Source organism: Elaeis guineensis, chromosome 12, assembly GCF_000442705.2.
Source record: "Elaeis guineensis isolate ETL-2024a chromosome 12, EG11, whole genome shotgun sequence".
Lineage (NCBI taxonomy): Eukaryota > Viridiplantae > Streptophyta > Magnoliopsida > Arecales > Arecaceae > Elaeis > Elaeis guineensis.
Window position 1 is genome coordinate 7923426 of NC_026004.2, and position 17283 is coordinate 7940708.

Consider the following 17283-nt stretch of genomic DNA (forward strand, 5'->3'; position numbering starts at 1 on the left):
TTCTCATATACCTATCCATTTATGCCTTGATATTCTTGTTGGATTAAAAGATCCAAATTTAATCAAGTATAATTATAAATACTGCAAGTTCATTCAAATTCAATCAAATCCACTAATAGATATCACAGATTCAATCATTCATACACAATCGACCCATGATCAAGCCCATAAAAATCCATGCTATGGCATCCTTTAGTTTATATGGCCCATGATTTGGATTTGTTCTGATATCATTTAATAACAATCCATAACCTCATTCAAAAAATCTAATTGAAAATATTAATCATGTTATTTGGTCTTATACAAAATATCCAATATCTCTCAAAATATGATTGATATGGACCAAACATGCATCTATATGGATCCTCAGATAAAATGGTTGTAACAGCAACAATGGTAGAAGAACTAGCAACATAATGGAGAAGGCGACGATATCATCAATAATAATAGTAGTGGCGATGATGATGATAGAGTAATAGAAAAAATATAAATTTCATATTTTTAAAAATATAGAAAGCAAGAATTTTTTTCTATTTTCTCTAGAAATAAAAAAATAATTTTTAAATAATAAAATAATAAAATAAAAACATCAAACATGTTTTTAAATCTCAATTTATATATTTTTTTTGAAAAGAAAAAGAATTCAATACTAAACTGACCCTTGGCTAATTATAGATGGCGGTGACCCTCTCTAATTTTTTTTCTTAAATACTCCCACCATAAATCTCAATTAAATATGCTTACATCGGTTATGAATGCTTGCCATTCAGCCATCAGATTACTACACAATTCATCAGGCTTATGAGCGAGTTAGGAATGCATCACTCAGGCTTTGTCTCTTGGCCAATCACCAACTCCATAAACAAAACGGTGATGGCGGTTGATCTCTAGATTTTTCCATTGGATATACTTGCATTGACCGCACCCAACCGCACACCTTCTCAAGCCATGTGGATACACATCTCAGCAAAGGCGTGTATGCTTGGGTGCGACTCAAAAAAGTCTTTTGATCAAAATTGGTCACCACTACTTTTATTTTGTTTGTATACTGATTCGTTTTCCCCAGCGAGGCAGGACCGGGTCCGGTTCGAAACCATCGGCTCAAAAGCTTTAACTCCGTTGTTGCAAGATTTAAGCAAGCAAAGTATTTTTCGGCGCGGAATGGGGGAAGACTTGTTTTTTTTTGGTAATTCATTTTTGGCATGACGGCTATCCGTTTTTGGTATGGCAGCTGTAAATGACCTGACCAAGCGCTCTGCTCAATCACGGCCGTCATGCCAAGAATGGACGGCCGTGATTGCTTAACAGGCCCTCCTCGGTTCAAACGGGGACATGGGAGGATTCCGACTTGAGTAGGTTCCCAAGATTTTGCGTAATTTCCCACGGCTCCTCTTTTATCCAGAGTTCTTGGATTCATGCCCACAACTTTTGTTATCCAAGGTAAAAATCATCATCTTGTTACTTCAAAATATCATCTTCTCATTTAAAAATCTTTTTTTTTTTTTTTAACGGAAAAATCATACTTTTATCTTTGGTTTTTCCTTTATTTTTACTGCGGTAAAGATTAAAGATTTAAAATATATGATGACATTGGATGAGTGTGTGGTTGAGCGGAGGTAAAGGTATCTGGAGGTGCTCTTACTATGGGTTAAAGCGGGATAGAAGACAAGAAGAATGGGGTTTGGCTTTTATTGATGTGGATAGTTCCAATTGAATTGAAATGATATAAAGAAGTGGCTGGAATTGTTGCTTGACTGTTACTTGGTGGGAGGAGAGCCAGGTGGAGTTTTGTCTACTTTTTGGTAGGAAAAAAATTGGTTTTTGCGTCCCAATCGGTGATTAAAGCACAAATTGGATTATTTGGTTTGGTAGGTTTCAACAGTTCGGTGGAAACAAAGCAGAACTAGCAAAAGGTTTTTTGGAATTGAATTTGAATGATTAGAGTATTAGATATCATTCTGATTGAATCGTTGTGTTTAGAGGAAAAGATTGTTTCTTTTAACATCAATAGGTGGAGAAAGGAGGATTTTTTCGATGATGGGTTTTGAGGTTTGACTTCATGGTAAAAATAGAAGTGAAAAGTCTTAGATTTTACTGCGAGGTTGGATATGAAGAGAAAAAGCTAAGATTTTTTTGGGCTTGAACGATTCATATCCGTGGACCAGACACTGTGAGCATACCAAGGGATTTGGGTCGCGGGATTTAAACCCTTGTGGTATCTTCAAATCCGACTGGTTCTTTGTCTGGTTGCTCTGGTCTCTTTCCATCTCGCAATCGAAGCCCTAAATCCCCAGTTGTTACCATTGTTTTCAGGTAACTGGATATTTTTGCTTCATCTTACTGAATCTTGATCCATCGTCTATCACTAGGGTTGGCGATTGTGGGCTCGATTCACGACCTTCTTTGCATTTTCCGGAAAGCCCCATTTTTGTTGTGGAGTGGTGAGCTTCCGTGTTCTTCTCCTTGCGCAACCGTCGCTTGGCTCCTTGTGGCAGTGTTGGGGTAACCCTTCCTCACCCCTGTTCTGACACATCTATCCTTTTTTTCTGCCTAAGGTTTTATATTTCAACTCCTTTGCTTAAATTTGAAGCTATCAATTTGCCAGCAGGTGTTGTTGATGGAAGAAGTAATCCAGATCCAATTCCCAAGGGCTGTCCAAGAGAATTCTGTGGGGGTCTAGCAGGCATCTGAAAGAGAGAGAAATTAGAGAAAAGAAAAGCTTTCACCTTGTCTGTATGTGTTGATGAATTTGGAGAGGTTCTGGTTTTAGGGACCTTGGTTAACCCCCTTTCAGGTGTTTCAGTCTCTCCTTCTCCACAAATTATATGCTAGACAGCTTAAATAGGGAAAGATGGTGATGGAAGAGGCAAACAGCAGCTCCTTGTGGAGTCGGGAGCAGGAAAAGGCATTTGAGAATGCCCTGGTGACTCATCCTGAGGATTGCAGTGATCGGTGGGAGAAAATTGCGGCCGATGTGCCCGGAAAAACTCTTGAGGATGTCAAGCACCACTATGAGCTTTTAGTGGAAGACATCAATGCCATCGAATCTGGACGAGTTCCTGTACCTTGCTATCCCTCTTCCTCAGATGGTGGTGACCATGCCAATGAAGGCAGCAGTGGAAAAAAGGGCGGCCACTCACATGGTGATTCTACTCATAGTGGTAAGGCATCAAGGTCTGATCAAGAGCGTCGTAAAGGAATAGCATGGACTGAAGATGAACACAGGTAAACTCATATTTTAAGCTTTCTCAGATTTTACAGGTATTAGTTCAAAATATGCGATTTATATTACTTTTGTTACTGATTTTTACTTTTGCTTTTCTTTATTGAGGGGGAAAAAATCATACTTAGGCATCTTTAACTAGTCAATATTTGGCTGTCGAGAAAAGTCAGTGTTTCCCATGTGGATCCGTACATGGACGGGTGTTTAATATATGAAGTTCTTGATGACTCAGCAAATTTTCTTGTCAAATTGAACTTTATTTTTTGAAGTTACTGTTATGGTTAATTTACTGTAGATTTGGCTTATGATCTATCTACTTCTGGTGCTGCATCCATTCAATTTTGCTGCTTTCAACAATTTGGCAGTTTAGGGACATCATTTCATGCACTGAGAAAATGATGCTAACATGTTCTTCTGGCTTTTGGACTATGCGTTTCCTGATATTATCTGGTAGGTTTACTGGTTATCCTTGAACAACTGAAGGGAAACACCAGCCTTCATCTCGGTCAGATCTAATCTGTTGAGACTAAAGGAGTTGGCTAGTGCACTTTCAAAAAAGTTTTTTTATTAAAAAAAAACATGACATATAAAAAACTAAGCATTAAAAATGGTTGTCCATTTTTCCTGTAGTAGCATGATACTACTACATGGCACCATCCTTGGGTGATCTGGAACTATGAACCAACAGAGGTGACCATTATAACCTATTTTGACTTAGCAATTAAGAACATGCATGCCATTAAGTGTTTGATTGATGAGTATAACACAGGAGTGGTGAATCTTTTGTTTTCATTTTTTCTTTCTTCCATGTTCTGACCTCTAGTTCTAGTTAGCTCCTACTACCATGACAGTCTTCTAGATAGAGTGCAACCTAATGCTGTCATTCATAGTAAACCAGTACACCACTCTCTGAATTGATCAGTTTCACTGTTGTTGCACTGTCTTGCCAACATTTTTCAACCAGTGTCAATGGCGAAAACAGCATAATGTTTCGCTCTTCTTCTATTTGTTCTCATGCCTCTTTTTTAGGGTACTCTTAGGTACCTTCATGCAACACTACAAGCAATCCAATTATTTATAGGAGTTGTCCAAGCTCTATCCTTTTCGGCTCTCCCAATTCATTTTTGCCTTTCTGTGGAAGTTGATTACACCCGTTTCTTCGTTTCTCCCATCCCAACTTGTTTAACATTTTGAACAAGGCTCTACTGCCTCCCAAAGGAGAGGGGCTTGCCTCATAGGCTTGTTGCCTGTTATCCGACCAGAGCAGTCGAAAAACATTTTTCACTCAGCATATGGCTAACACTTTCTTCTTGATTTTTGTTTTAAAAATTTTTGAACAAGTTCATTTACTTTAAGAGGGACCTGTAAGTGACCAACCTTTTCCTCAGTCTCTTATTTTTCTCTTTAGTTTCTAGAAGTGATGGATCACACATCAGTTAGAAATGGTGGCTTCACTTAATATCATGTAAATATACAAAATTAATGGTCAGGAGCCCATATTGCCCCATGCACTACCACCCTCCTCCCTTTCCTCCAATCACATACAAAAGGGTCGGTCTCAAATTGAGTACTAAGGACACCATAATCTAAAAGATAGTTGGTTGACTACTAATTGTAAATATAATTTGCCCCTTAATGTTAATACAGTTTTTTTTTTCTTCTGTTCCATGAGCATTAAAATTGAAGGTTCCTCTTTGGCTTGAACTGCATGCATTTCATTCACCATCAACAATTTTAAGATATGAATGCATTCATATGTTAAACTTGTTTTGCTTTATCTGATCTAATATTCTTATTGCACCAACATTGATCTCACGGTGAGAGTGGTCGGTCAGTGACTATTTAAAACTGGAAGATATAACCAGGTAAGTTAACCAGTTGATATCAAATGTTAAATCTTGTCAACATCCCATAAATGATATTGTTTCACATGATTTTCAAGGAACTATTACTGCTATTCCATTCATAGTTAAAGAAGGAAAAGAACATGCTAGATATCAGTTTGATTACTCACGTACTTTCTATAAATGATCAAGTTGCCAATTAGTCCTAGAAGTCTTTGTAACTAAGCTGCTTATTTTGAAAAGCTACAACACTAGTCAGTAATATGTGAAAGCGTGGAGGGGTTGCTGGCTTTGAAAAACCTAGCTAGCAGCTTCTTTGTTTCAATCACCATGGCGACAACCATTTAACTTGTAGAAGCTCAGGACAACAATATCTAATTCATTAAATTTCAGGACAACTTGTGTATTTCAGTTGTATTGGAAACAATTTAGAACTGGACAGAGGGCTGTTATCAGTAGAGTATGGGCTGACATAGGCACAGGACGCTCATTAGGTGGTCATATGTTGGGGAAGCTTAATAGGTCAGTTGCAAGTTGGATAGAATCAGTTATTTTTTCAACATCAAATGCTAAGCAAACAAACATCCTGGAAATAAGAAAGAGACACTATGAGTGAGGATAATGTTTGTGACTTATTAGTACTAGTTTAAATTTTATGAGAAACAATTGTCTTGGGTGCCAAAGCTGTCATGGAGGCAACAAAGAAAACAAGGTTGGTAATGTTTTATAAAGAAGAAGAAATCGAAGAGAGATCTAGTTTGTAAAGCAAAGCTATTTAGCCAGAAGGTAGTAATTGGAGACACAATGAAAGTCCATGCTTTATTATGGGAGAGATCCATCTATTAATTATTAGGATACATGAATATGTCAAGAAATTGGCTTTCAAGTATCAAGAAATTGGCTTTCAAGTAGCCAAGTCTTGTCAACCCTTATTTGTTGAAATATTTGGGTGATAAGGAAAAGATGTTGGTGATTGGCTAACATGTTACATTCTTTATATCTTAATATATTTAGGGTTATCTTTGGTGACTGTAGTATATTTTATGGGGAAATTCTTGTTTACGATAAAGGGTGTGTGCATGCTATGAGGTGGATACTTGCATTTTAACTTACAAAGAAGGAACTTATTTAAGCCGAAGGTGTAATCCATATGTAGGACTGAATTGGGCCTAGGCTGGTTGAGGCCTATCGGAGGGGGCTGACTTTGAGTCAGGCTACGGGCTAAGCCTGAGAGAGTTTGGATCAGATTTGAGCTTAAATATGAAGCCCGTATATTTTTGGGCTAAGCTTAGGTATATCCTTGACCAAGCCTAAGCTCAAGGCTTGAAATTAAGCTCGAACTTAAGCCTAGATTGTGTCAGCGGGTTCTAGGCTTTAGCTGTGATTGTGTGAGAGGTGTGATGAGGAGGAGGTCTTGTTCTCCCTCACCAGCATGATCGTGATCAATATTGGAGGAGGAGGAGGTCTCATTCTCCCTCATCTATGGGATCCGAAAGTGCCACAGCCAACTGGTCAATATTGGAGGAGGAGAGGTAGATGATCATTTGAGCTCTCTTAGATCTTGTCATTGTCCTCATCCTCAAACTCGATGTAGTCATTGCTAATGCCCTCATCCTCCCCATCAAGACCTCCATTGATACCCTCGGTGATCTTGCCATAGGCCTTCAAGAGTTGGGCCTTGTCGGGCATGTACTTGAGGATGACATCAGCCTTGTCATCCTAGTAATTGCAGAGGCCAGCGGGGCGATATTGCCGGTGGTGATCCATATCTTTTTGTGCATTTTGCCATGTATGTGGCAAAGGCACTTGCTTCCATCAATGCACATCATCTTGCAATAGCTGTTGTTGAGCATCTAGAGGACCCCAGTGTAATAGATGAGATCCTACTCCCAATCAAAGATCTCAGTAGGGCCAATTGGCACCGGTGGTTATTCTTGAGCGGCGTTACTGCTGCCGAGAGTCAGGAGGGCTTGGATCGGTAGGATTCCATGAGATCATCGCCTCCATGAGGTGGGTGCGGTGGTAGATGGTGTGGGCTCGGAAGTTGGGGGAGGCTTTGGCTAATTCAGGCCAGCCCAATCAGAGTTTTGGTTAGGCCCGAGCCTTAGCCAGGCCAGCCCAATCAGAGTTTTGGTTAGGCCCAAGCCAGGCTCGGGCCTAGATTTTCCAGAAGTTTCAGGCCTAAATCTGGGCTGAAGCCCGACGAAAAATTTCATTGGGTAGGGGCATGGCCCGGCCCAGCCAATTTCCAGCCCTATCCATGTGATGATGATAATGATGTCGATTTCACTTCCAAATCATCTTAGTCTAGATCTGATCAGTCTTTTGGTGCTAATGTGAATCGGGTAAAAGAAAACTGTATTTAAACAGAAAGAATGGAACAGATAAATGATGAAACCATCATTTTAGTGCTACTGTTCATGTGTTTTAAGAGTTATATGAGCTACATTTTTTTTTCATTTTGAGCCTTTCAGTTTTTTATACTAGTTAGAATATTATTGAAAACACAGTGTTATCAAAAGTTAGATGACCAGAATATCTTGTAGCACGATGTGACATGGATAATTTCTTGTGACTATTTCTGGGCTTGCTTTTTTATTGCGTAGCACTTGCCTATGGCCCTCCATGTGAGCCAAAAGATAAACTGTGTTCATCACCTATTTATCAGTAACATTGTGTCGCAGAAATAAATGATACTGGATGCTTTATGGATTCTGTTCTATTTAGTTATTACTTGTAGAAATTTCTCATCACCTGAGGATCTTTGAGAATGAAATATTTCTTCTTAAACAATAAAATGCCAGTGCAAGTATTATGATCAGCCTGAGTATTATGAGTATCGTATCATCCAGTTAACAGATTTTGGACATAATTTCGTTGCAAGCTATCTTTTCCTTATTTTAGAAATTAGTGTGGATTGGACTCTTGGAGGATAACTGATTTTGTCATTTGCTGACTTACGTAGAAAACTTACTTCAAATGTCAAAGCCACCCCAGGAGAGCTGAACCATTAATGAAACTACAAAATGTGACTGTTCATATGAGTTATTAGAAGCAACCTTTTGCTTATTTATTATTTTCCTTTTATTGCATTCCAGACTGAACGATTATTACTGTGACAAGAGACATGTCTTGAAAACAAGCCTAATGCAACATCTTTTAGCGGTTTTTCTAGTTCGTTGCATCACACGTAGTGACTGGAATGATTAAACATTTCTCTTGATTCCCTTATTTAGTTCTATGTAAATCATCCAGATAATACTTTTCTAGTGAGATTTGCAGATTTGGTAAATAGACAAGACATATTAGGCTGTGGATGATTTAGGTTTTTCATTTTATATGTGTATACAAATTTATGTATAGGAGAATCTACTATCTGATTCATATCCATTTCACATGTAGATATCTTTTTCTGTGGTGCCTGTTTATTAAGCGGTCAATGTTCTCATGGATGGCTTTGTTGTGACAACAATGGTCACAATAGGTGCTTCACAAATCACAAGTATAAAGCCTGGACAGCAGATACCCTTTGATTACATAAAATTTTGTTCTTTTTCTTAATTTTGCTGTGCTCATGATGCTAGATTTGTTCATTGAAAGCTGTTATTGGTGGTAATACTTAACATGAAAATAGGAAATGCAGATTTGTTGCACACTAATATTGCATACCTGAAGATTTTCAAACCTTTATCATGTTTCATCTAGAACATGTTTTTCACCTTTTTAATTTAATAACTTATGTTATATGCATCAAATCATGTTGCTGTTTTCACTATATTTTATATTTGATATTCTATAATTGCTAGGTTCCAGTACTGAAAATATGGTTGCTATTATTTGAGTCAATAACCTGATCTTTGATTCCACAGATTGTTTCTTCTTGGACTTGATAAGTATGGGAAAGGTGACTGGAGGAGCATTTCTCGAAACTTTGTGATATCAAGGACACCTACACAGGTGGCAAGCCATGCACAGAAATATTTTATTCGTTTGAACTCCATGAACAAAGACAGGAGAAGATCAAGCATTCATGACATCACCAGTGTTAGTAATGGAGATATATCAGCTCCACAAGGGCCAATCACTGGGCAAATAAATGGGGGAGCAACAACTTCAGGAAAATCTGCTAAGCAATCCTCTCAGCCATCAGGTGGTCCTCCTGGAGTTGGTGTATATGGAACCACAATAGGACAGCCAGTTGGTGGTCCCCTTGTTTCTGCAGTAGGCACCCCTGTTAATATGCCTGTTCCTCCACCCCATATGGCCTATGGAGTGCGAGCCCCAGTATCTGGTGCCGTAATCCCTGGTGCGCCAATGAACATGACTCCAGTGACTTACCCAATGCCTCCCGCATCATCTCACCGATGAGTGACAGCAAAAGGATCTCCTAGTGTACAAAGAAGAAGGGAAAGTCGGTCCTACTGTGTTCTTATCGTCTTCTCTTCCTTAATGTGGAATAACCTGGCTGTTTCAATCTATAGTCGAATTCTGTCAACTTGCTGCATCATGTCTAAATAAGCCATAGCAAGGGTAGTTAAGATCTATTTACATGCGTTGAGTGGTAGTTGTGGTTGTTACATGAGACGAGCAGCTCTTGGTCTTGAGAGTCCTGTTATGTTGTGATGTATTAATTCATCCTACTTGTGTAAGAGCATAAATGCAGAATTCTAAAGGCTATGACATTAATTAATAAATGCAGCATTCTGAAGTCTATGACATTAATTAATGTGTTTTGGATTCTTCCTATCCAATTAAATTGTTTCTTGTTTGTGTGTAATCCTTTGTGTTTTGTTCATTGTATCCTTGTTTACTTGAAGATGCTCTGGGTCTTACCTTCAGCTCTTTGGATTATTAAGGAAAGCATCGTGTGATATTTGCATTTTGCAATGCTTATGTCTTAGAGCTGGAAAATGTTTCATGGGTAGGCAGGTGGCTGATTTAAAATCCCTATGATAAGTTGGGTAACATTTCAGGTTGGTAGTTATGGTATCTTTCTATTCCTTTGCAGGTCTTGTTGGGTGACTTTGTCCTGTGGCTGCATGACCTGTGTGGACCTTGACCTTGAACGGAAATCCAATCTGATCTAAATGTTTATATCATCTTGACCAAAAGGAGACGGTTATAGTGGAAAGCCCTTTAAAATAGCCTTCTGCCTCAGGCTGCGGAAAGCATGGGAAAAGTTAGCTTTACAGATAAGCAGTGACTCACCCTAAGATAACGATCATATCGTTGGGTTTTTTTAATGCATCAAACTTTTCCTGTTTTTGGGTTAACAATGCATCTTTCTATTGGTTGGTGCAAGCTTCCTTATGTGACAAACTTTGTTTGTTTTCCTTACATCAGAAGGCTTCTTTGGTCTTCGTCCTTTAATAATGGATTTTGTTATGAATTGCTTACTCTTGTGCCTTTCTCATTTATCTACTTTCCAGCTAGACAGAGACAAGTAAGCCAGCCTGCTGACTCAAAAGCTTCTACAAAGTCACCAATGAAGGCAGACAGCATAATAAACTGCTGACTTGGAGATGCGTCGGCGCACTATATGTAGTTGTGGAGCATAATATGATAGAAAATAGCATAAAGGAAAAGTAAGGGCAATGCTGCCTTAATTCAAACCAGGCACATGACATGTCTCTCTGTGATGTATGAAGCAATGAAAAATAATTTCCTCAAATCAGTGTGTAATGTTTTCTTTTCCTCTGCTTCCACTGATAATAGGATAATAAGAAACCTGTGTGCCTATCAGGGAAACATGTTATGAATTACATGGAAGGCACTAAGAAAAATTTCTGATTTCCATCTGTATGTCATCTGTGTTTTATCTTGACATATTTGCTCCCTACTTTGTGAAAAGACCAGCAACGGAGTAGAGGGTTGATTCTACCATACAAGTTACATTTAAAAGTTAAGAAAAGAAAAGAATTGAGAGCCTTTTCCTTTTCTTTTTTGGATTCACAATAAAGATTTTATCTTTGATGAGCCGATGATGACTTTGCATCGTGAAGTGGTGATTTAATAAAGTGCTTTATTTATTTGAACATAATCACTACTCCAAAGGTTGCTTGACCTTATAAAAAGCCTACGTGCTGGTCTCTGGACCAGAGGACATCCACCGGAGGAACATTCTCAAGGAGAGGAGACACTAAAGATGGAAGCTTCATCCAATGTGAAGAATCCAAGCCATGATCAAGTCATTGGCATTCCTATCACCTGTGTCAGATATGTAGCTGAGTGTCCAGGCAAACCTGCTTCTGCTTCTCAGCCTGGTAGCTTATGTCTTCAGTCCACATCATATGGTTCCTCTCATTTCAGACAGAGTAATAACCACCTCCCCTCCTCTATTCCTCAAACACGCTTGCACACACAGTATGTTGTTGAATGTCTTTGGAAAAGTTCTGAAAGAACTCTTCTCGATTTGCAGAAAGAGTGGATTCAGTGATTGACTGGATGAGCAGATTCAGCAAAAGAGCAGATAACTATGCAAAAGGCATCCGAGATCATGGTAATTGTCCATCTCATCAATTCAATTCAAATTGTGGAAAAACCAATGCTACTTTCATGTGGAATATGATGATTGAACTATAGTTGCTAAATAGAAGAATCCTAAACCTGTAAAACAAAAAGCTACAAGTTATCATCAGGTAGAGAATGACTGGAAATTCTTGTGACAGCAAACATTACTCACAAACAAAGCCCAATACATAGGGTAGTAGGTGATTACTACTACTAGCAGTAATGACTTAGACTTACGTCTTGCACTTTCATGGACACTGCAGTCAGTTTAGGGCCCAATATCTCCGAAACTGTGAAGGGAAAGTTGAGCTTGGGTGCAAGGATTCTTCAAGCAGGAGGTGTCAAGAAAGTCTTCAGACAAAATTTCTCCATTGAAAAAGGAGAGAAGCTGCTGAAGGCTTTTCAGTGCTATCTGTCTACCACTGCCGGTCCTATCGCAGGGCTGCTCTTTATTTCAACTAAGAAGATTGCATTCCATAGTGATAGATCCCTGACGCTCACTTCTCCCAGAGGAGAATTGGCCAGAGTTCCCTACAAGGTATTTCTAGGCTCTCAGCCATTTTAAACAATCTTTGCTGCAGGCCTTGGCTGAATTTGTTCTCTTTTCGCAGGTTTTGATCCCTTTAGAAAGGATAAAGAGAGTCAGCCAGAGTGAGAATGCGAACAAGCCAAACCAAAAGTACATCCAGCTAGTTACTAAGGATGAATTTGAGTTCTGGTTTATGGGTTTTGTTAGTTATCAGAGATCTGTCAAGTACTTGAGGCAAGCTATCTCAGATTCAGAAGCAAGGTTTTTGCAGTAAACTGATTGATTTGAGCTGCATGCCTCAACATATGGTTTATCTGCATAGAGTGAAGAAGAACATCACAATTTCTTGTTGTAATCAGTAAAAATGGCTCTCCATTTTTTTTTTGTCAGAAGAGTCAGTTAAATACTCGCAAAATAGGATCTGCCTTGCCCGCCTTTTGTACAAAAATCATGAATGTGTGTCTCATTCTACGCCACATCAGCGAATGAAATACAGGTGTTTTGTTGGTGAATTCTCATGTGATACTTAAAATAATTCACACAATTGATGACCTCATAAATTAATACCAGCATTGCAACCTAGCAGACAGACAAAATTCCCTTTTGTCACAGAGTGGGTATATTCGAAACTGCTGATCTACAAATTCATGACAGTCATTGTAAAATTGAAACCCGACGTTAAAATAGCTACTGTGCTTAGGACCTCTTCTAATGTTCTATTAACACATTAATCCCTTTTAACCATTTTCAGAAGTTCTTAGAGTTGAACTATCTTATCTTAGAGATGTAAGTCAATTATCTTGTTTGCCTCTAAAGCCATTCATGACTTCTTCTTCTTCTTTTGCTTTGCTTTTGAAATGGCTGAAGCTGCCGGTAGCGAGATTTCAATTTTCCTAGGGGTATTCTGTCTTCACTGCTACCATGTTTACAGAACTCTTTTCATATAAGACAGTCTGATATGCTGGTTATCCACCGAACCTTTGTTAACAACATGGTTGTTTCAAGATTTGGGGTGTTTTAGCCATTTAGCGTCACATGTTGCAACTTTGCCTTTACCAATCTCTTGTTTATGCACAAATCCCCTAGTTGTCGTCAAATTTTCTCTCCCTATCAATTGGAAAACAAAAGAAGTTGATCACGAAATAGAAATCGGCATCAACTTTAATATGTAAATATTATGATTTACAAGAACTGGATAGCCAAAATTGGGAATGATATTTAATAGATGATGTCCAACTTGGAGCAGCTGATCAGTAGCAAGAAGAATAGGCAAAGGACATACTAAACCCAATGTAGAATCCACAATATCCAAGCATGGGCTTTCACAAGTACAATCAAAATTGGACTCTGGACGGTATTACCATTGCCAGCATACTGAAATTACTTTGGAGATTTGAGAGACAGGTGCTGTAATTCCACTGAATCAAAGATTGACCGCACATTTTGCTTGGAAAAATAGAGAGAGATAGAGTGATCCCACAGACCTGCTTATGATACAGAACCAGGATATTGGCAAACCAATGCAATATTAGAGGCATATTACAGCAGTCCACATATCAAGAAGTATCGCTGTTCCAATTTCTGTTCTAGGCAAAGCAACCTACCTGTTATACAAAACCAGCAAAATAAGACAATTTTTAGAGGCATATTACATCAGTTGACATCTCAAGAAATATCCATATTCAGAGATTTCTGTTCTTGGTAAAGCAACCTATCTGCTAATCCCAAATCTAAAATCAGGTCATAGCATGTCTCTGCATGCTATGCATGATGACATCATGACAAATCAACTCCTAAACCTTTTTTGCAAATTATTCACAACTCTAAATATCTGTTTGGCAAACTTATTCTTCATATCTCTATATCTGTGATATGCACTGAAACGCCAGCAATTAAATATTTACTGCACAAGCTCTTCGATTGCAATTCAACTGTAAGATGGAGTGAAGGGAAATAAAAGATTGAATGCATTTCAATTTTTGTGACTATATGATCTTATATTAGAATCACCTGATGTATACACAAATGAAATTTGAACAATGTCTCTTGAATTAGTTATGCCTGGCAAGAAACACATCAATGCCAGAAAAAGAATGGAAAGCGTCTTGAGAGAGAGAGAGAGAGAGAGATGTATAAATATATGCAGAACTTACGACAAATCTTTGCAACTGGTAAGCACACAGTCCTCCAAAAAGTTGGTGAGCTGAGAAGTGTAGAGACCCGGATCACTTCGGAAATGGTATACGTGAGGTGAGGACACAAAATCACATGCCCTGACCTCATACCCAGCTCTCCGTTGCATCCCAGCTGTGGACACTTTGGTTGGTCTGATGATAATTCATCCAAAACATCTGAGAGCCTCCTGTTAATAGTGCAGGCAAATTATCGGTTAATATCTTGGTATATATCAGTCAACAAGAACATAGCTGTTGAACAAATCAAGCAATACAAACATGACATCAAGTTTGACATCTCATGGATATCATGGAGATTTCAATGACAATGTTAATGTCATAAGAAGAAATATCTATTTGAGTTTGCAGGAAACACATTTTGACATCTAAAAGAAACTTCCTCAAGCCGTATGATAGCGTAAAAATCTATCAGGAAAGCACTGACACATACTTTTTTTTTTCTTTAAAAAATGAAACTCCCTCTGCATTCATGCATGCACCATCCTAAATCAAACTCTCAATTCAGCTCATTGATGCTGCTGCCCGAGCTATCATAACACAAATACATTTATACAAATGCATATGCCATCTAAACATCCACATCCATGTTACCATGGGACACCTGTGCTCTTGCCAACTCCTGCATAAAATCAAACTAGAAGATTTTAAGCCTAGATCAGTGTTCAGCCTAGCAGTTAAAATAGATGTAGGGCTAAGGTCTTCCTAGGTGCAACATCCAGAATATTCCAGGCTTGCATAAGCTTCAAATCAACTCCTATACTTGACTGAATCTATTAAGCATGGATGTACTGCTTAATGAGACAGAATGCGGATGGGTAACCAATCTGAAGGAAGTTGCCACCTATTAATAGCAGGAAGGTTCAGGACAACCTCAAAAATCTTCTCCAATACTGCCAGCAAAGCAACCTCCGTGACTGCTGGTTTGGCTTTCACACCAGAATCAGCAGCAACCATCATGCCACTCCCTGATCCATTTGAACTCAGCATTCCTTTTGTTGCTACACTCTGCTTTTTCTGAAAAGCGGCAGAGAAACCAGAAGCCCAAACCTACAACATGGATGAGATAAATTGAAGTCTTAGAGTGTACAACCTTGGGAAAATATCAAGGACATCAAAAACTTAATCCAGAAAACACAAAAGCATAATTTAAAGTGAATGTCGTAAATGTTAACCTTCAGGAAGATGGAAGATGATTTTTAAGAAAAGATATAACCTAAAAACTTTGTGAGGGGAGCTATAATTTTGTCCGACAAGACTCACATTTTACCGCTAGAGATGGGTTCATATTTGATTACCAATATGTACAATATTGTTCCTATGAAGTAATGGTGTGGTATTTTCAGGCAAATCATAGACAATGCAAACCACTCAAAATCATTATGTATCTGAACGCTGCGAAGATACTTGGACCAAAAAGGTCATCGTTAACTCTTATACAGTGGAAGAGCCCATAAACAACAAAGAACAGGTGCTGGCATTTCTAACAAAGAAAAGAGACTTTAATTCTAAAATATGCTTATAGAACAAGACTACCCAAGACACATTAAGCACCAGAACATATTGCCCACCTCGTATCATGAAAACTAAGGAATATACATATCCTAGACAGCTTACAAAAGAATATTTTGTACTGAAATATGCTAATAAGCCAACAAATTTCTTTACCTGTGGGTCAGGGGCAGCAACAGGGGCCGAGTCCACAATGGAACCTTTGATCTTCCCCATGATCGAAGGGTCATGCCTCCGAAACTTCTCCAGTATTGCTCCATAGCTGCAAGTAGATAACGGAACAGTTTAGTCATGAATTCTCCCAGAGTTTTTTTTTTTCGGTGGGGGTTTGCAAGAGAGAAATCACATCACTCGATAGAAATGAGCATACATCAGCCAGCCGGTGTTGCTGAAAGTATAGAATTGCAACATCAACTTGAGAATGATGGTTGCGTGACAAACAAATTACTAAGTCAACATCAATAGTTTTTCGTTTAATTCATGCTAATTATATGAAATAGTTTTAATTTGCTACTTGTGATGAGCTAATTTTTATTAGACAATGATCTCAAGCTTTAATTTATGATATACATCCTTACATATATGCACACAGTCATAGAATATAGAGCCTGTACATGTTCTAGATACGACTCTTGTAGTCACCTTTTGTTGGTTCAAATCCTGTCTTAGTTGGCTAAGAGACTTGCCAATTTTTTCAAGCACGCCAAAGATGGCTTGTGAAATATAGGATCAATTTATGATTTCCAATTTTATTTTTTTTTAAATTTAGATTGCGCTCGTCTCATTAGCAAGCTAAGCTTTTCTTATATATCTTTTTACTGATAACTAATATGCCATTTTGTAAATAATATATAGTTTTTTTTGAAATTATTTTTTGTCAGTAAATCTTTTAATTTTTGGCATAATTAGTATTTTTTTGAAAAAATTTACATCTCCTTCTTGAATATGAAATGGAAAGATATGCGGACAACTCCCACATGTCCAACCAACAAGTCCTACACAAGATATTGCCAAGTTATCAAGTGGTACGAGGATATTATTATGATGCAGGAGAAAGATGCCAATATACATCACTATACTCTCCAACCAACATCAATGCCAAATTTTACCTCCATGTATTTTTTACACACGTGTTGGAAGAAATATTTTATTGATGTAAAATCAATTTTTTTTTCTAATCTAAATAAAGATATCAAATTTTGCTTTTAGTTTGTTCTCCCATATTGAATCATGAGTCAAGCTAGTCCTCAGAATATATAAAAATAGAAAAATATGAAGTAATGAATTGAATAGCCCAATAAACAATGAATATCTTGACTAGATAATTTATATAATAATATAGATTGTAAATATTAAAGTATAATTTATCATTAATCAGTGTGTTAATGTAATCAAATTCATTTTCAAAATATAAATTCAGTAATGTCAGTATTTTCTAAATATTTATATATATAATCATATATTTGATTTCAA

At 37.8% G+C, this 17283-nt stretch overlaps 2 protein-coding genes and 1 long non-coding RNA gene across 4 annotated transcripts; all 3 read left to right on the forward strand.

The window, feature by feature from the left end:
• Positions 1-2330: 2330 nt before the first annotated feature.
• LOC105055455 (transcription factor SRM1) lies at positions 2331-9789 on the forward strand. Of its 2 annotated transcripts, none has more exons than XM_029267681.2 (3): positions 2331-2502; positions 2606-3225; positions 8937-9789. In XM_029267681.2, the coding sequence occupies exons 2-3, from the start codon at positions 2852-2854 to the stop codon at positions 9433-9435; spliced, it is 873 nt and encodes a 290-aa protein (XP_029123514.1). In that variant the 5' UTR covers positions 2331-2502; positions 2606-2851; the 3' UTR covers positions 9436-9789. The 2 variants fall into 2 exon arrangements, with proteins under 2 accessions (XP_029123514.1, XP_010935568.1); XM_010937266.4 differs by having other exon boundaries at positions 2609-3225.
• Positions 3232-8930, forward strand: LOC140852862 (uncharacterized). Its single transcript, XR_012135780.1, has 3 exons — positions 3232-6478; positions 6531-7136; positions 7180-8930. It is a non-coding gene; the product is annotated as an uncharacterized lncRNA (long non-coding RNA).
• Positions 9790-9939: 150 nt separating the features above from the next.
• LOC105055454 (putative GEM-like protein 8) lies at positions 9940-12618 on the forward strand. Its single transcript, XM_010937263.4, has 4 exons — positions 9940-11381; positions 11486-11566; positions 11841-12115; positions 12189-12618. The coding sequence occupies exons 1-4, from the start codon at positions 11213-11215 to the stop codon at positions 12378-12380; spliced, it is 717 nt and encodes a 238-aa protein (XP_010935565.1). The 5' UTR covers positions 9940-11212; the 3' UTR covers positions 12381-12618.
• The last annotated feature ends 4665 nt before the right edge of the window (positions 12619-17283 follow it).

Bases quoted from the DNA above. Each gene is read 5' to 3' on its own strand.
- LOC105055455 (XM_029267681.2), top strand. From the start codon at position 2,852: ATGGTGATGGAAGAGGCAAACAGCAGCTCCTTGTGGAGTCGGGAGCAG. The intron at 3,226-8,936 runs GTAAACTCATAT...TTGATTCCACAG, and splicing joins TGGACTGAAGATGAACACAG to ATTGTTTCTTCTTGGACTTG.
- LOC105055454 (XM_010937263.4), top strand. From the start codon at position 11,213: ATGGAAGCTTCATCCAATGTGAAGAATCCAAGCCATGATCAAGTCATT. The intron at 11,382-11,485 runs GTAATAACCACC...CTCGATTTGCAG, and splicing joins TTCCTCTCATTTCAGACAGA to AAAGAGTGGATTCAGTGATT. The intron at 12,116-12,188 runs GTATTTCTAGGC...CTCTTTTCGCAG, and splicing joins TGGCCAGAGTTCCCTACAAG to GTTTTGATCCCTTTAGAAAG.